General features: G+C 51.2%; 2 protein-coding genes across 4 annotated transcripts in view; one reads left to right on the forward strand and one right to left on the reverse strand.

Moving 5' to 3' along the window:
* Window positions 1–1,026: 1,026 nt before the first annotated feature.
* polh (polymerase (DNA directed), eta) lies at window positions 1,027–8,123 on the forward strand. 2 transcript variants are annotated; one of them, XM_061227695.1, is made up of 11 exons: window positions 1,027–1,147; window positions 2,154–2,302; window positions 2,562–2,696; window positions 3,090–3,322; window positions 4,098–4,261; window positions 4,429–4,532; window positions 4,868–4,987; window positions 5,519–5,642; window positions 5,998–6,063; window positions 6,219–6,385; window positions 6,897–8,123. In XM_061227695.1, the coding sequence occupies exons 2-11, from the start codon at window positions 2,166–2,168 to the stop codon at window positions 7,756–7,758; spliced, it is 2,112 nt and encodes a 703-aa protein (XP_061083679.1). In that variant the 5' UTR covers window positions 1,027–1,147; window positions 2,154–2,165; the 3' UTR covers window positions 7,759–8,123. The 2 variants fall into 2 exon arrangements, with proteins under 2 accessions (XP_061083679.1, XP_061083680.1); XM_061227696.1 differs by having other exon boundaries at window positions 1,039–1,131.
* A 2,660-nt stretch (window positions 8,124–10,783) lies between these two features.
* The window catches only part of LOC133118050 (GTP-binding protein 2-like), a 12,997-nt gene continuing 4,862 nt past the window's right edge, over window positions 10,784–18,918 (reverse strand). Inside the window, exons 5-12 of one of the 2 annotated variants that reach the window (XM_061227698.1) lie at window positions 18,609–18,806; window positions 18,205–18,379; window positions 15,791–16,010; window positions 15,442–15,577; window positions 14,997–15,055; window positions 14,602–14,671; window positions 13,528–13,692; window positions 10,784–12,720 (exon numbers count right to left, since the gene is read on the reverse strand). In XM_061227698.1, coding sequence (XP_061083682.1) covers window positions 12,514–12,720; window positions 13,528–13,692; window positions 14,602–14,671; window positions 14,997–15,055; window positions 15,442–15,577; window positions 15,791–16,010; window positions 18,205–18,379; window positions 18,609–18,806 — 1,230 coding nt within the window. In that variant the 3' untranslated portion in view covers window positions 10,784–12,513. Of the gene's footprint in view, window positions 12,721–13,527; window positions 13,693–14,499; window positions 14,672–14,996; window positions 15,056–15,441; window positions 15,578–15,790; window positions 16,011–18,204; window positions 18,380–18,608; window positions 18,807–18,918 lie in introns of both variants that reach the window. The other variant, XM_061227697.1, reaches the window with a different exon arrangement.

Here is an 18,918-nt window from a genome sequence, read left to right on the forward strand (position 1 = left end):
TGTTGCTCTGTGAGGAAATTCACTCTAAATACGAATAGAGTGCTGCCCTCTAGTGGATAACGTTAACGTTAGATAAAGCCAACTGGAACCATATTTTTACATATTTTATATTAAATATATTGAATAAAACTACATATGATAAAGAAAGTGTTATCTTATCTTTTTTATATGCTAAACTTGATTAAATTGGTGATTACATGTTGAAGCTGTAGAAGAATGAAAAATGTAAGCTAAACAAAATTGTTTTTAACTACATAATTAAAATTCCTGCCTTTTACACATGTTCACTTGGCATTTATATTACATCCAAATGTCATTTCTCAGCTTAATTATCAGGCAGGCTCATAGACTTACAGCAATGTCATTTCTTCAGGAAGGCACAAGGCTAAGCTCTGCACAATGAATTTCATCAGCCAGAACTTTCTGACTGTAGCTTACACTCCAAATAGTATGCCTTTGGCCAGCACAAAGACAGATAAGAGAACAGGGAACATTCCATCGCGAGTGAAGTGAGCAAGCGGAAAAAAATGGCCTCCTCAATTCTGGAAGTCACCAGCCTCCACTGATATATATATATATATATATATATTGTACAATATACTTTTCATAATATTATAATATGTCCAAAGAAATGCAGGTTACGGATGACAGATGAAAATGAGCTCATTAGCCAACTCAAGACACATTTACATTGATGGGGAAACTGAAAATGTTGATTAATGTGCACTGTCCCTGATCAATAAAATAAATACAAATAAACGACAATTACATTATGACATATTATAATGACATTATAATATGTGATAATCTTTCTACTCTCTTTACTCGTATTACTATTCTATATGATGCATCCCGCATGGACTTTGTTTTCAAAATAAATAAATTGAACTGTTAGCCATCTTTGTGAAGGAATTCTGATTTCTCAAAATGTAGCTCCGTCACCGCTTTCTCCATTTACCACGAAAACGAAATTCAACAATATGGCATTTTTTCCCACATCTACCCGACCTCTTACCTTACGAAAATGGCGCCTCATTTTTCCTTCCCAGCCTCCATTGTTGATGACATCTACAGCAACTTCCTTCCGCGAAATCCAAAAATAGGCCGATTGCTGGAGTTTTGTAACCTCGAGTGAGTCTGAAACTAGGTAATGTTCTTTAACTGCTTTTGTTGCTCAATCTCAAATAGACAAGACCTTATCGAACAAACATTTGCTAAATGTCTGCCTTGTGTTATTAAAACATATATGTGTGCGAGATAAATGCATGATTAGCCTTTTTTTCATTAGCTTGCATGTGTAGTAAACCTTTCGACTGTTGGGTGGTTATCAAAATTACACTGACATCGAAGTCCCATCGGAAGAAAGTAACGTTAATGGTAGCTAACTACAAAGGAAAGCTTGTCAAACCAAAGCATGGTAGCAGTACTACTAGTGAAATGAGCATAAACCGTTAGCTAGCTAGCTAATACAGCCTAGTTAATGACATTAGACTAGGTTGCTAGCTAGCTCTGTTATAAATATTAATCGAGTCTTGTAAATATCGTGCAATAATTAACATTATGTTGAAATTACGCATATTAGCTCGCAAAAATACAGTTTACCGACACAAAACTCGATGTAAGAGAGCTAGTTCGGGTTGCAATTGTATTGATGATGCTAAGTTTACCTTGACTACCGTATTTCGTCCGTTAAAAAACTTGCACGAGACAGTCCGTGCGGCAGTGGAACACTGTGACGTCAGCTGCAAGTGTGTCAGACTGAACACTTAATCAATGTTACTTAATCAAAGATACATTTAGCTACCATATAAAATCGCAAATCTCTCAAAAAAATATCTGAACTATTGACACAAAAATCAGAAGCAACACAAACCCATACTAATTTAGGTTTAGCTGAAAAGCTGGAGAAGTTGCATCCATGTTAAATTGTGGAGTAGAGTTTTTCTGTTGCACATTAAGGTGAACCTCAAGATTAGATTTATTTTTCACGATTTCAGGAAAATTAGGACATTGACGACGTTTTCATCTGCAGACCTGAATATAGATGTACAATATTGGACAATCATGAGTGGAGCGTTTATTCTTTGGAGCATAATCATTAAGATAAAATGGTTGAAGTGTGTTTTAATTAAAGACGTGTGTGTTCCCGCCAGAGGGGTTCTGTGATGGATTATGGGAAGGACAGGGTGGTGGCGCTGGTGGACATGGACTGCTTCTACGTGCAGGTGGAGCAGCGGCTCAACCCCAGTCTGCGGGGCAGGCCCTGCGTGGTGGCGCAGTACAAGACCTGGAAGGGGGGCGGGTGAGTTACTTACAGTTACTCTCTGACGCTTTCATACAAAGTGACTTACAGTTGACTAGACTAGGCAGGGGCCAGTGCCCCCCTGGGGCAATGTGGGGTTAAGGGCCTTGCTCAAGGGCCCAACAGCTTGTCTTATTGTGGCTACACTGGGGCGTGAACCACCGACCTTCCAGGTCCCAGTCACGTACCTTAGCCGAAGGAGCTTCACCCTCCGGCCACGTTGCTGAAAGTCGCTCCGCATGCCGTGTCTCGTCTCCAGGATAATCGCCGTGAGTTACGAGGCTCGGGCACACGGGGTGACGCGGAACATGTGGGCGGACGACGCCAAGAAGCTGTGCCCGGACCTGCTGGTGGCGCGCGTCCCAGAATCCCACGGGAAAGCAGACCTCACGCGGTGAGCAGCTGCGCTTGCGTCACAGTGCTATGTAATCATCATCATCATCATCATCATAATGATCATCATCACCACCATAATAATAATAATGATGAGGTTTTCTATAGTGATTCTAAGTATGTTCAGAGATACAAATACAGCAGAGAGGAGTCTCGGCACAGTGGAATCAGTGCGCGTGCACAGGCCGCAGCAAGCGTAGCGCTTTATACACTGAGTGGGTTTTAAAAGCTCTGTCTGCGTCCAAGCTCACTAGTATACGGATGGAGTATATCTGATCTTCCATCAGTTCTGCACTGAGGTGTTTTATGAGCACAACCTACATCTTCATCGCAAATTCACCCGATGTGCCCAAAATGGGCAACTTTGACCTCTGTTCCTCCGACCCATGCCCAGGTACCGGGAGGCGAGCGTTGAGGTGCTCGAGATCATGTCGCGGTTTGCCGTGGTCGAGAGGGCCAGCATCGACGAGGCCTTCATGGACCTGACCGCCAGCGTGCAGCAGAGGCTGAAGGCCAGGGAGGGCCGGGGCATGGAGCCTGACCTGCTCAAGACCACCCACGTCCAGGGCTTCCCTCACACCGCAGCCCACCAGCAGGGGGCAGCAGAGGAGACGCCAGCAGATAAAGGTCTGTGTGTAAACCAGGGATCATCAAATCACTGTCCATGGTCTCCAGTACCGAGAACTTCCCTTTACTTGGGAGTCGGATGTGAACACAATCAGTCGTGCTAATTGTTCAGTTAATGATCTGGGGGGAAAGACAACCAGGGCTAGATTTGGATTTGAGGGCACATTGTGTTAGCCCATTATAACAGCTCAGCTCACGGGGTAAGATGGCGGCTCAGTCAGACTCAAGGTGTTAGCCTAGAATGGCGGCTCTGTCAGATTGGAGGTGTTAGCCCAGGATGGCGGCTCTATCAGATTGGAGGTGTTGGCCCAGGATGACGGCTCTATCAGATTGGAGGTGTTAGCCCAGGATGACGGCTCTATCAGATTGGAGGTGTTAGCCCAGGATGACGGCTCTATCAGATTGGAGGTGTTAGCCCAGTATAACAGCTCAGCTCACGGGGTAAGATGGCGGCTCAGTCAGACTCTAGGTGTTAGCCCAGGATGGTGGCTCTGTCAGATTGGAGGTGTTAGCCCAGGATGGCGGCTGAGCTCACAGGGTGAGATGGCGGCTCAGTCAGACTCTAGGTGTTAGCCCAGGATGACGGCTCTATCAGATTGGAGGTGTTAGCCCAGGATGACGGCTGAGCTCACAGGGTGAGAGGCTGAGCTCACAGGGTGAGAGGCTGAGCTCACAGGGTGAGAGGCTGAGCTCACAGGGTGAGAGGCTGAGCTCACAGGGTGAGAGGCTGAGCTCACAGGGTGAGAGGGCCCTAAGGCTGCGTGTGTCCCTGCAGAGGAGCGCAGGGCCCAGGGCCTGGGCCAGTGGCTGGGCTCCCTGTCCTGTGGGGGCCAGGCGGAGCTGCAGCTGGCCCTGGGGGCCCTGATCCTGGAGGAGGTGAGGGCGGCCGTGGAGGAGCACACCGGCTTCAGCTGCTCCGCTGGGATCGCCCACAACAAGGTCGGCCTCCTCTCCTCCTCCCCTCCTCCTATCTCTCTCCCTCTCTCCCTCCTCCTTATACTGTCTTTATTCATAAAAGCAAATGAGTTCTTAACAGAAGTCTGTATGTATTGGGGAAGTTCATTGTAAAGGGTGATAAAGGTGTCACTCCTGTCCTGTTTCCTCAGGTGCTGGCAAAGTTGGCCTGTGGGCTGAACAAGCCAAACCGGCAGACCATCCTGCCCCTGGACTCCGTGCCCGAGCTGTTCAGCTCTCTGCCCATCGGGAGAATGTGAGTGCCCCTGCCAGCAGCCCCGGGGCATTTACACAGCCGGGAGGAACATTCAGTAGCCTCAGTTTCCCAGAAGGCTATGCATGGATTTTACATTGCTGTGGGCAATGTAAGAAGAAATGCATTGTTGGATATTGTAGTTTCAGTTAACTGAATAGGAAATCACAAAAAAACCTTTTACATTCATCTTTCTTATATCTACAAAATAAATGCATTTGCATTTGTATAATTGTAAGGAGGAAATGCACATAAAAAAATGGACATTGGTAAAATTATTTTATGATTGACTGGTGAAGACCGGCCCCTTTGACAGAGGCTTTGTGATTGGTTGGCAGCCGGAGCCTGGGTGGCAAGCTGGGTGTCTCGATTGCTGAGACCCTGCAGGTGGAGAACATCGGGGACCTGACCCGCTTCCCCCAAAGCCAGCTCAGCAAGCACTTCGGAGAGAAAACCGGGTATGGCCTCTATCGCCCCCCTGTGGGCGGAGGGGAAGTGTCTGTGTTTAGCAGAGGGACCAACGGCAGGGTGCGTAATGAGCAGATGCATCAGGATTCAGGGGCAGGAGAAAGACCACGTGTGTGCAAGCAGAGCCACTTTTCATTTCGCTATCAGCTTTAACACAGGCACGGCTCCCCGTCACAATAGTAGACATGAACTCTTTCAAGTTGTTATGTTGTGTGATGTAAATTGAAATTGGTGTCCCAATACCTCTTGTTTCACTCTGTAGAACAGTGAATTATGGACTGTCATATTTATGACTCGTTATATTTTCTTCCTCATTGCATATGCAATCTGGTGCATCCTGAGGTTGTTGATAATGGTTTTTGATGATGGCGTGTGATTGTGCTGTGATTGTGTTGTGTGATTGTACTGTGTGATTGTATTGTCTGAGTGTGCTGTGTGATTGTGCTGTGTGATTGTACTGTGTGATTGTATTGTCTGAATGTGCTGTGTGATTGTGTTGTGTGATTGTGCTGTGCTCTCAGTCGGTGGCTGTTTGACCTGTGTCGGGGCGTCGACTTTGAGCCAGTCAAACCCAGGCAGCTCCCCAAATCAATCGGCTGCAGCAAGAACTTCCCCGGGAAGATGGCCCTGTCCACAAGAGAGCAGGTACAGAACCCCTGCAGGTACAGACTGGCCACGAGAGACCAGCTACAGGAAGACAGACAGACAAGCAGACACACAGACAGATTCACACACAGACGCACACACAGACGCACAGACACACAGACAGACGCACAGACAGACACACACACAGATGCACAGACAAACGCACAGACAGACAGACAGACAGACGCACAGACAGACACACAGACGCACACACAGACGCACAGACAGACACACAGACGCACAGACGCACAGACGCACAGACACACAGACAGACAGACGCACAGACGCACAGACGCACAGACGCACAGACACACAGACAGGACTCCTGATGGTGTTGGTTCTCCTGTCTCCACAGGTGCAGCACTGGCTGCAGCAGCTGGCTCTGGAGCTGGAGGAGAGACTGACCAAGGACAGAGAGATGGTGAGAGAGGGAGGGAGAGAGAGACGGAGGAAGAGAGGGGGGGGGAAGAGCGGGAGGGGGAAGAGCGGGAGGCGAGAGCCAGGGAGGGAGGGAGGGAGGGAGGAAGAGATGGATGGATGGATGGATAGATGGTGTGTGTATGCTTGTGTGTGCAGAACGGCAGGGTTGCCAGGCAGCTGACAGTGGGAGTGCGGCAGATGGGGGAGGGCAGCAGTTTCTCTCGCTGCTGTGCGCTGTCACGCTACGAGGCCAGCAGGATCAGCGGCGACAGCCTCGCCATCATCAAGAGCCTCAATGCCGCCGGCAACCAGCAGGCCGCATGGTGAGCGTCTCACACACTTCTGCTCTCAATGTCGCTTAAAATGGATACTTGTCAGTAAATGTTCAATGGTTGGCATTTATATAGCGCCTTTATCCAAAGCGCTGTACAATTGATGCTTCTCATTCACCCATTCATACACACACTCACACGCCAACGGCGATTGGCTGCCACGCAAGGCACCGACCAGCTCGTCAGGAGCATTTAGGGGTTAGGTGTCTTGCTCAGGGACACTTCGACACAGCCCGGGCGGGGGATCGAACCGGCAACCCTCCGACTGCCAGACAACTGCTCTTACCGCTCAAGCCAATGAGATGACTGCTCTCACCACCTGAGCCACTGTTGCCCAGGAGTCTGTGGTTATTTGAGTTATGTGAGATAGGTGTGAGCCGTATAGGCCTAAAGCGTCCATGCTCGAGGATGGAGCCCAGGAGTATTGATGATGGGTTGAGGTGTGATCTGCCCTGTCGCTGAGCTGCGTGTGGCAGTTGGTAACCCGCAGTTGCATCTCCAGGTCTCCGCCCCTCACCCTGCTCCACCTATCGGCCGGGAAGTTCAGCGACGCTCCCGGCTCCTCGGCTGGGGGGATCGCCGGCTTCCTGACCAGCGACGTCACCGCCTCGCAGAGCCCCGCCCCCTCCGCATCCGCCACAGCCCCGCCCTCCAATCCCAGCAGGCCGAGCGGCATCCAGTCCTTCTTCCAGACGGAGAAGAAAGAGCCCCCGCCCCCAACAGACGAGGGCCAGTCCGAATCTGCCACTTCAGCCCCTCCCACGAAGGCCTCCATCTCCCCCAGAGCAGAGACCCCCAAAGCAGAGACCCCCAAAGCAGAGACCCCAAAAGCAGGCACGCACAGAACAGGGACCCCCAGAGCAGGGATCTCCTTGTTCTTCCAGAGAAAGCGACTGGAGACCAGAGGGCTGGGCGGTGAGGAGGCTTCTGGGATTGCTGGAGGGAACGTGGAGGTGGGCGCTGGGCCTGCGCTCTCCACAGAGGCAGGAGGTGGTGTGGGGGCGGCTGGAGGCGTGGGTGCCGGGGCAGGAGAGGAGAAGCCCCGCCTCCCTGCGGAGCGCAGCGCGGACGCAGACTCCCTGCGCTGTGAGCGCTGTGGCCAGCAGGTGTCGGCCTGGGAGATGCCCGAGCACACGGACTACCACTTCGCCCTGGACCTGCAGAAAGCCTTCTCCTCCTCCTCCTCCTCCTCCTCCCCCTTGGGGCCAAATTCAGGGCTGGCTCCTCGGCCCTCGCTGAGCGCCGGGGCCCTCCAGGCGTCTCGCGGTCAGACTAAACGCAAGCGGCCGGCGGGGCCCCAGCCCAAGAGGCCCAAATCTCAGGGCCCCTCCTCCACCCTGGACTCCTTCCTGAAGAGGAATTAACCGGCCCCCAGCCCCGCACCCCTGGGGGGAGTGACTGCTGCACTCTGATTGGAGGAGCCTTTTCCAGCCGCTAACGAGCTGTCAGCTCAGCTATAGCTTGACATTTAATCACATTTGAATCTTTAAATAGTGAGAGTGGAGGCTTCAGCTCCTCTCCGTGAAGCCCATTGGATTACCCATGCCACCAGTTCCATTACAAATGATTTTTCTCATTTTTAAAGTTCATATACTGTGTATTCAACATGCCAATAACTTTTATTGACACCTTGGTCATCTTAATCACCCCAGCCACAGGAAGTGGGACTCTCTAGAAGGAGAGAGAAATATTTCTGCAATTATGTATTCATTAAAATGTCTAGTAATAATCGTGATGCTACTGAAATATTTTTTCTAACAGAATCTGTTTATTTCTACTTGTGCATTGTATCCCTCAAGGGGGCAGTGTTGAACAAGTGAATGCTGAAATCAGGACATGATGCAATCGCTTTCCAGTAACGATATTCAGATGCATTAAGTCAGTCTCATTATATCCCACTTTCTTCCTTCAACCATAGACGTTTCATTATGGCCCAGTGTAAAACAACAATGTGAAAATGCTAAAATACTAGGTTTTTTTTTTGTTTTTTGGAAAAGGCCTTTGTAATGAAGTACAATGCAATGTGCATCTGAAAAACCTTTTTTCTTTTACAATTCAATTTTATTTGTATAAAAAACTCTTTACAGAGCAACAAAAGGGAAAGGGCAAACCCCATGCCAGAGCAAATACAGGAGCTAAAAAACCTCCCAGTGGTGAGAGAGACTCTCTAACAGTGGTGAGAGAGACCCTTTAGCCTAACAGTGGTGAGAGAGACTCTCTAACAGTGGTGAGAGAGACCCTTTAGCCTAACAGTGGTGAGAGAGACTCTCTAACAGTGGTGAGAGAGACCCTTTAGCCTAACAGTGGTGAGAGAGACTCTCTAACAGTGGTGAGAGAGACTCTCTAACAGTGGTGAGAGAGACCCTTTAGCCTAACAGTGGTGAGAGAGACTCTCTAACAGTGGTGAGAGAGACCCTTTAGCCTAACAGTGGTGAGAGACTCTCTAACAGTGGTGAGAGAGACCCTTTAGCCTAACAGTGGTGAGAGAGACTCTCTAACAGTGGTGAGAGAAACTCTCTAACAGTGGTGAGAGAGACCCTTTAGCCTAACAGTGGTGAGAGAACTCCCCGATGGAGAGAGATCTCAGAGGTGTAAAGCAGGGTCAGGTCCAGACATTACCCACATTACAATCAACACAATGAATACATTTCAGTGCAAGATAACTTGCATCAGCCTAGGACCGTAATACACATCACTGATGGAAATAAGCAGTCACACAATAGCAGATGCTTGTGTGCAAATGACATGACAAGGTTTGTCACAAGATCAGCCCAAAACTGTTTAAATGTGATTATGTCCCTGGACTGGGGGGGTAGAGCGCGCTCTCTTGCCTGGCTCAGAAGACCACGCCTGGCTTCAGGGCAGAAGTAGGTCCCCGTGGAAACGGATTCACAGCACTCACTGAGCTCATAACACTCACTGAGCTCATAGCACTCACTGAGCTCATAGCACTCACTGAGCTCATAGCACTCACTGAGCTCATGGCACTCACTGAGCTCATAGCACTCACTGAGCTCATGGCACTCACTGTGTTCATAACATTGAGCTCATAACACTGAGCTCATAGCACAGGACTGAGCTGGGCCCTGTCTGTGCGTGCTTTACCTGTTTAAAGCAGGATTTAGTTTTGATTAATTGTTGCGGAACCAAAATACAGGCCAACGCTCATGATGTCATTCGCCCCTGGGAAAACAGAATGGCAGCTCGCCACAAATATCAAATATCACCATTTATTTCATTTTGAATATTACTTTTGGAAGAAAAAATAAAGCCAAACCGCCAGCTGGTCTTGAAACGCACAATGGGTGAGGATCCAGTCGGTCTGTGTGAAAGAGCAGATTGTGTTTGTGAATGTGTGGTGCTGAGGGAGAATGCTGATGTCCTGGGTGTGGGTGTTTGTGAGACACGGGGGTTTACAGCACACAGAAACGTTACCAGCCGTTGCATCAGCCGTTGCCGCCCCATTTCATCACACCCGCCACTCAGAGCTCATGACTTACCGCCGTCTGTACGCCATCAAAGTGACTCATATACGATCATATAATAATATGATGCAATCCGCCTTCCAAGTGGATCAATCCCATTTGCCCCAGATGTTTTGCATCTTCTTATTAATCTGGTCATCAGTAGTGTATTTAATTTTGGAGTATCCCTGCTGAATATTCCATTAGTGTAAGGTGGTTGAGGTGTTTTTGACACTTTGGTCCTTCAAATGGCAAATGGTAAATGGCAGGCATTTATATAGCGCCTTTATCCAAAGTGCTGTACAATTTATGCTTCTCCATTCACCCATTCATACATACACTCACACACCGACGGCGATTGGCTGCCATGCAAGGCCCCGACCAGCTCGTCAGGAGCATTTGGGGGTTAGGTGTCTTGCTCAGGGACACTTCGACACCGCCCGGGCGTGGGGTCGAACCGGCAACCCTCCAACTGCCAGACGACTGCTCTTACTGCCTGAGCCAATGAGACGACTGCTCTTACTGCCTGAGCCAATGAGACGACTGCTCTTACTGCCTGAGCCACGTCGCCCACCAGCCTGTCGTCAGTGAGTCCATCAGCCTCCTCTGCCAGCTTAACCAGCAAGAGACCAGCTCTGACCATCTTAACCAGCCAACGACCAGCAACAGACCAGCGTAACCAGCCACTGACCACCAACAGACCAGCGTAACCAGCCACTGACCAGCAACAGACCAGCTCTGAACAGCCACAGACCAGCAACAGACAGCTAGAAGTGTCAAAAACGCTGCTTAAACCAGCTTACATCCTCGCAGGTCTTAGCTGGAATTTTCAACAGGGATGCAGTTACAGAAAACAGAATCTCAATTAACGCCAAGATGCACATGCTGAGGAACATTTCCCAAAATAATATCACCAGGACACAAATCAATAATAAAACATTTTTATTAATGTACAACTTAATATACAAACTGGATTTGTACATAAATCTCTGATACTTCACTCCAAAGCAAGATTAAAATATTAGATTTCAAGAAAGAGAAAACGTTTTTTCCTGCATTGGAGAAAAATAACATCTGTGCCGTCGCGTTCCAAACCGGGGAACAACGTAACGACGTATAAATGTAAGAAGAAACGCACTAACACGTAAGAATGAAAAGCATTTGGTTATATTTGAAAAAATGTGATTAACTTTATAAAATGTTTTGGTTTGTATACATTCTTTTTTTTTTTTTTTTTTTCTTTCGGACTATGATTGCACAAGAACCACATAAGAATACAGGGAAACACAGTGAACACACCATACATGTTTAATGCCTCCGCACAGGGAGTTTTTGCTGCATCTATTTTTCCAAGGGAACACACTCTCCCCGTTCCCACGTGCGCCATGCATCGAGGGGCACAGTCCTGAACGCTCAGTAACCAGCTGACCCGCCCCTTTCAGCATCAGGGCACGGTTCAGAGTAGCACCAAATCAAATGTTTAAAAGTGTACTAAAATCATGGGGTTCAATAAGAAGAAACAACAGTAGTCCCTCTTTTGTAGGCACTGAGTTTGACCCCATTGTAACTATAAAGTGATAAAACTGTAGATGTAAAGCTGAGAAACTGAGCCGCATTAGTCGACACCGGGCCCTATGTCCTCACGTACGAAGCACGACCCTCTCAGGGCACTGTGGGACATGATGTTCAGTGCTTGGTGAGTCAGCAGCACTTTTCTGACCCTGTGGGTCTCAGAGGTGTGAGGGAACTAAACAGGCAGCACTGCATGAAACTGGAATGCTCTCAGATCTACAACTATCCCAAGAGACTGAAGCACCTGAAATCGGGACTGTAGGCAGAATGGCGCACGCTGGTTCTCCAGGTCAATGTGAAAGGCATGGGGGGGTCTTGCTGCTACAGGCTTTTGGGGAGACCACACCCACACAGAAAGGGAGCACGGCTGGGAGCAGTACCTTCAGTAGCACCAGTGTAAGAAACTCCCCTGATGTTAGCAAGGGAATGGCCTTTGACCTCTACATGCCCTTTGGCCTCAGAGGAATGTCCAGGTCTGGGTCATGGGGAGGGGCTTGTGCTCAGAGCAGTCCTGGTGGCTGCTGTGGAAACGCCCTCTACAGCTCGCTCACGGTACTGCAAACAGACTGCTGGGCTCGGCCGAAGCTCTAGTCTGAAGCAGTTCAGTGAGCGACAGGAAAGCAGTGAAACGCTTGCGGACCGCTTGTGCGCCGGAGCTCCAGATCCCAGTGTAAACTGGTTTCAGGAGCGGTGTAAACTGGTTTCAGGAGCAGTGTTAACTGGTTTCAGGAGCGGAGATCCTCTCCCTCACTGCACCCAGAACAGCGATAAAGACACGTCTCTTGAAGAGCAGCCCGGTGACCTGTGAACTCTGAAGCAGCAGTTCAGAGGTTCACACCGTGCCCCTCCAGACCCAGGGCCTGGAACTTTCTCCTGCTACTGACCTGCCAATCACCTGGAGCTCCGCCCCACCAACCACGGCCACGCCGGGAGCCTGACCCCGCCCAGTTAACAGTGCAGGAAGCCCACAGAGAGAACGTGAGATGAGTCTTTGGAAGCGGGGGAGGAGAAAAGGGACGAAGCAAAAGAAAAAGAAAAAAAAAGGCCTTTGTAGGAAGGCGCGATGCAGAGGATGCTGGGATATCAGGAGTGGTGCGTGTGGAGGGCGGCGGGGTGCGTGTGGAGGGCGGCGGGGTGCGTGTGGAGGGCGGCGGGGTGCAGGAGCGTGACGTGGCCGATGCCCTTGGTCACGCCCTCTCTGAACAGCAGCTTGGCCCCCAGCTTCAGGTACTCGGGGTGTTTGATGAAGCGGAAGCGCACCACCGCCTTCTCGCCCGTCCGCAGCTCGTCCTGCAGAGAGAGAGGAGCCGCCGTCACAGAGCCGCCATCACAGAGCCACATCACACAGCTCCATCACAAAGCAACAGAGCCCCATCACAAAGCAACAGAGCCCCATCACAGAGCCCCATCACAGAGCAACAGAGCCCCATCACAGAGCTCCATCACAGAGCAACAGAGCCCCATCACAGAGCCCCATCACAGAGCAACAGAGCCCCATCACAGAGCCCCATCACAGAGCAACAGAGCCCCATCACAGAGCAACAGAGCCCCATCACAGAGCCCCATCACAGAGCCCCATCACAGAGCCCCATCACAGAGCAACAGAGCCCCATCACAGAGCCACATCACACAGCTCCATCACAGATCCCCATCACACAGCTCCATCACAGAGCCACAGAGCCACAGAGCAACAGAGCCCCATCACAGAGCAACAGAGCCCCATCACAGAGCAACAGAGCCCCATCACAGAGCAACGGAGCCCCATCACAGAGCCCCATCACAGAGCAACTGAGCCCCATCACAGAGCCCCATCACAGAGCAACGGAGCCCCATCACAGAGCTCCATCACAGAGCAACGGAGCCCCATCACAGAGCCCCATCACAGAGCAACAGAGCCCCATCACTGAGCCCCATCACACAGCTCCATCACAGAGCAACGGAGCCCCATCACAGAGCCCCATCACAGAGCAACAGAGCCCCATCACAGAGCCGCTGTGTGTGTGTGTGTGTGTGTGTGTGTGTGTGTGTGTCTGTGTGTGTCTGTGTGTGTGTGTGTGTGTGTGTGTGTGTGTGTGTGTGTGTGTGTTGGGCGCCCACCTTCCCGTGCAGTCGCTCCACTGTGGCGGTCTGCCGCACGTTTCCCACGTGCACCGTCACCTGGAAGCCCTTCCGGAAGGTTCTGGCATGGAACAGCAGCACGATCTCCGCCTCGAACAGCCAACAGATCGTGGGGTTCATCTCCGGGCTCACCATCACCATGCCCTGAACACACACACACACACACACACCCCAACAAGCTGTTAACACGATGAACACCACTGTAAACCATCACCATGGACACACAGCAACACAAGCCCTGAGCTTAACACACACTACACTCACTCACTCACACTCACACACACTCACACTCACTCAGACACTCACACACACACACACACACACACACGCTCTCTCATCCACACAAACACACACACACTCACTCACTCACACTCACAGTGTGTGTACTAACCTTGCACAGCAGTGAGCGGTGTGTGTGTGTGTATGAGAGAGCATGTGTGTGTGTGTGTGTGTGTGTGAGTGTCTGAGTGAGTGTGAGTGTGTGTGTGTGTGTGTGTGTGTGTGTGTATGAGAGAGCATGTGTGTGTGTGAGTGAGTGTGTGTGTGTGTGTGTGTGAGTGTCTGAGTGAGTGTGAGTGTGTGTGAGTGTGTGTGTGTGTGTGTGTCTGTGTGTGTGAGTGAGTGAGTGAGTGAGTGAGTGAGTGAGTGAGTGAGTGAGTGAGTGAGTGAGTGAGTGAGTGAGTGTGAGTGAGTGTGAGTGAGTGTGAGTGTGTGTGTGAGTGAGTGAGTGAGTGTCTGAGTGAGTGAGTGAGTGTGAGAGTGTGTGTGTGTGTGTGTGTGTGTGTGAGTGAGTGAGTGAGTGTCTGAGTGAGTGAGTGAGTGAGTGTGTGTGTCCTAACCTTGCGTAGCAGGGAGCGGTGTGAGTGTGAGAGTGTGTGAGTGTGTGTGTCCTAACCTTGCGTAGCAGGGAGCGGTGTGAGTGTGAGAGTGTGAGTGTGTGTGTGTCCTAACCTTGCGTAGCAGGGAGCGGTTGAAGTTGCCCAGCGCTAGCGTAGCGGCCTGCCCTGCTCTCAGCACCCTGCAGGCTGAGCGGTTCCTCTGCATGCTGCTGACCTTTAACCCCATGAACCGGCCCTCGTCTGTGGGGCCCACCACCAGCCGGTCCCCCTCCCGGCAGATCCCACTGTGGAGAGAGAGAGAGTACAAACTCATATACCAAGAGCCTTACAATCCAAACCCCTGGCTGGCAGGGTTGAGTGACAGGTGAGCGGGAGGCTGGCAGTGTTGAGTGACAGGTGAGCTGGAGGCTGGCAGTGTTGAGTGACAGGTGACCGGGAGGCTGGCAGGGTTGAGTGACAGGTGAGCGGGAGGCTGGCAGGGTTGAGTGACAGGTGAGCTGGAGGCTGGCAGTGTTGAGTGACAGGTGACCGGGAGGCTGGCAGTGTTGAGTGACAGGTGAGCGGGAGGCTGGCAGTGTTGAGTGACAGGTGACCGGGAGGCTGGCTCACCTGTACAGAGTCCCTCCTACCACTGTCCCCACATCTGGCACTGTGTAGATCTCATCCACCTGAGAGAGAGAGAGCCATTCAGTGCTTACATCGATCAGCGTTTACACCAATCACATCAGCCCAAGTGAGTGTGTATTATAGAGTATGTGTGTATGTCGTGTGAGTGAGTGTTATAGAGTGTGTGTGGTGTGTAGTATGTGTGTGTGTGTGTGTAGTATGTGTGTGTGTGTGTGTGTAGTGTGTGTGTGTAGTGTGTGTATGCAGTGTGTGAGTGTGTGTGTGTAGTGTGTGAAGTGTGTGTGAGTGAGTGTGTGTGTGAGTGTAGTGTGTGTGTAGTGTGTGTAGTGAGTGAGTGAGTGAGTGAGTGAGTGTGTGTGTGTGTGTGTAGTGAGTGAGTGAGTGTGTGTGTGAGTGTGTGTGTGTAGTGAGTGTGTGTGTTTTGTACCTGAAACTCAGTGAGCTGCTGCATCAGCTCCTCCTGCTCCTTGCTGTTGCTGAGGGGGGGCAGGATGTTGAGGAAGACCTTGAGCAGATCCAGACTCTCCCCCGACACGCTGGACAGGGTGAAGATGGGTGTGATGCTGCAGAGAGAGAGGGAGTCAGGAACGAACGCACTCACTCACTCACTCACTCACTCACTCACTCACTCACTCACTCACTCACTCACTCACTCACTCACTCACTCACTCACTCACTCACTCACTCACTCACTCACTCACTCACTCACTCACTCACTCACTCACTCACTCACTCACTCACTCACTCACTCACTCACTCACGGCGTGCTGCGTTACCTGGGCGACTGGGCGAACTGCTGGGCAGCAGTGACCGCGTCGTCCTGGTTGGACACCTGCAGGGGCAGCTTGTTGCAGCCGGGCTGTTTGAGGATCCTCTCCAGCTGGCGGACGGTCCGCTCCACTGCCCCCCGCGGGCACAGGTCCACCTTACTCACCACGATGAAGATGGGCACCTTCAGCGCCATCGCCAAGCCCAGGTGCTCCCGCGTGGTCCCCGCTGGGGGAGGGAGGACAGTCAGTGATGCCCTGTGCTTAAAGGCAGCTCTCAGTTTCAATATTTCAACACAAAAACATGCTGGGATCCAAGTCGGAAACACTCCACATTGCATTCATCATTTGGCAGAGCCTCTTTCAACAGCTAGACCAGGGCTGCCCAACCCTGCTCCTGGAGGTCCACCGTCCTGTAGGTTTTCACTCCAACCCCAACAATGCACACCTTGACACCTCAGAATAAACCAGTCTCTTGAATGTTCCAATAACAAGCTGTTGGAGTTCATGTGATCCCCGCTCTGCATGTGTGTGGGTAACCCCTCCTGAGTTACAGAGCGAGTCTTTAACGTCATGGAAGCACAGCTGCTGTTTCTGTTGTGAGATTAGATTAGGAGCCAGACTGGTGTGAATGAGGTGTGGGCTTGCAGGAGCAGATAAGAGCAACACAAGCCGCACAGGGAAACGTGTGTGGAACGCTCAACCCTCCACTGCGTCAGAGAGAGAAATCCATACAGGTAGAAAAGACAAGCAAACATTCGTCAGAGAGAGAAATCCATACAGGTAGAAAAAGTCCGAGATTAACCAGAACAACACTTTAATGAGCACGACTGCTCACTGCTATGAAAACGCTTTCAGTTGAGAGCGTAACGAGGGATCAGTGTGGGTCTGTTATAGAGCAGTGTGTGTAGCTGGTGTATGCTCAGGGCCACAGTCCGTCTCCAGCATGTGACCTGCAGGCGTTTAAACGTGCGCCTCCTATTACAGCGTGTTCAGTGAACAGTGCTGTAATCCTACATGGAAAGAGATCTAAGCATCTTAGAACAGCTGATCTGGGATCACGTTTCCCTCTGATATCCCCCCCTTGCCCTTTGAGCCAAAGGCACAACTGATCCCAGATCAGCTCTGAGATGCACTCTGAATGCAGGCCCTGGCTTGGAAATTCTGAACAACAAAGTTTCAAAGAGAAGAGTGCCATCTTATACAGCCCTGGTAAAGGCAACACGCACACACGCACACTCACACGCACACTCGCACAGAGAGCGGGGAACAGCAGTACTCTGGGTCACAGGAGGGAACGGCACACTGCACTGTTTTTAGCTGCAGAGCGCTAACCCTGCTAATGACGGTGTCTGCGTTCCCATCATGTCACTGACCAGCTGAGCAGGGATCAGGTCCCCTCTGCGGGGGGAGGGGAGCACGACCTGTCCGGACTCCACCCTGAGCCCCCGTGCCCTCTTTTTGGGACAGTGCGTTCCGCCGAACGAGCACAAATCCCGAAATCCGACCTGGCCGGTGAGCCTGACCCTCAGCCTCCCCCAGGCCCCCCAGCCCGTCGCGTAATTGGGGTTTGGGTGTCCGTATCGGGACGGTATCGTGTGTCTGACGGACAGCGGATTCCTGCCCTACTTCCCCCTGCTCCCTGTAACCCTAACCACTTCCCAGGCCCCAAGGCAAGGACACAATTTGACAGAGCCGTATTACTGAAGGATTCGCTCCGCATGGAGGTGCATACCCTCAGACTGTCATTGATTCTGTGTGTGCATCCGTATCGCAGCTCCATTGGACTCGCGAATGTCCATTTCCCATCCGGGGATACCGTAAAACGCAGGTTGACACGCTGCTGTCAGACGTGTAAAACGCAGGTCACACACAGCCAGTCTGAAAAAGCTAAAGTTCCCCTGAATAGTTCAAGCTTCCCAAGCTGATAAGTTCACACACAGGACGTTATCAGTGTACCGCAAGCCGTCTGGATGATTTTGGCTCCCAGAGAACAGCACGCGGCTGCTTATCAAACCAGCCAGCCAGCCAGCCAGTCATAAGCTCTATCATAAGTCATGGCTTCTGTGGAGGTAATGTGTGGTTTCCAGTGTCTAGACGCATTAAGCTGGTCCTGGCCAGAGGAGGAAACATTAGAGGACTCGTGTAGTAACTTTGAGAGGCTTGGTTCATTCTTTATGGCCTTTATTTGAGGCAAGAAGAAGCGGACCGCTTCAAGCTATGAGGTTTGGACATCGAGTTAAATGTGTCCAATTCCCAATACCAAAGCCCAGAAATAATATGTGATCAGCACAAAATGCACCGCAATACCACAGCTTAACAAAGCCTGTGTTGGCCCCCACCACCAGCATGGCGCAGTCTGTGGGCAGTCTGTGGGCAGTCTGGGGGAAGTCTGGGGTCAGTCTGGGGGCAGCGTGACTCACCGATGCCCGTGTTGGCTCCCACCACCAGCATGGCGAAGTCGGGGCAGTAGCTGGTCAGGCCGAAGATGGTGGTCTTCAGGTACTTGTGGTGACCGGCCAGGTCGATGAAGGTGATCATTTTGGACGCGCTCTCGCAGATCTCCTCGGCCGTGCGAGACTCGCTGTAGTTCACCACCTACAGGTCAGAGGTCAGAGGTAATTTCCACGTGTCACTTTATGGAAGAGATCTCCAGCTCCAGGCCTGGAGGTCGTAGTGCTTACAGTTTTTTTGTGCATGTCAGCTAGGGGCTCCACACACTTCAGCTGCTGATTGAAGGGAAAGTGGACCCAGGCCCCACCTCCCCCTGGCTGTGCAAGGACCCAGGCCCCACCTCCCCCTGGATGTGCAAGGACCCAGGCCTCACCTCTCCCTTGCTGTTGAAGCCCAGGATCTCGAAGCTGATGCTGGAGGTGCGGCCGGTCTGGATCTCGTGGAGGTGTCTGAAGAGGTTGAGCCGGGCCCGGCCGCGCCCGTTATCCAGCTCCCCCTGGGTCAGAACCCCCAGCAGGGTGGACTTCCCCGAGTCCACGTTCCCTAGCACCGCCACCCGCAGGTCCAGGAACTACACGCACACAGGAGGCCTTTAGACACAGATCCTATATACACTCACCATTACACTACACTACATTACACTACATTACACTACACGACAGTACACGACATTACACTACATT

Source organism: Conger conger, chromosome 18 (assembly GCF_963514075.1).
Source record: "Conger conger chromosome 18, fConCon1.1, whole genome shotgun sequence".
In the NCBI taxonomy this organism is placed as follows: domain Eukaryota; kingdom Metazoa; phylum Chordata; class Actinopteri; order Anguilliformes; family Congridae; genus Conger; species Conger conger.

Bases quoted from the DNA above. Each gene is read 5' to 3' on its own strand.
- polh (XM_061227695.1), top strand. From the start codon at position 2,166: ATGGATTATGGGAAGGACAGGGTGGTGGCGCTGGTGGACATGGACTGC. The intron at 4,988-5,518 runs GTATGGCCTCTA...CTGTGCTCTCAG, and splicing joins CACTTCGGAGAGAAAACCGG to TCGGTGGCTGTTTGACCTGT. The intron at 6,386-6,896 runs GTGAGCGTCTCA...TTGCATCTCCAG, and splicing joins GGCAACCAGCAGGCCGCATG to GTCTCCGCCCCTCACCCTGC.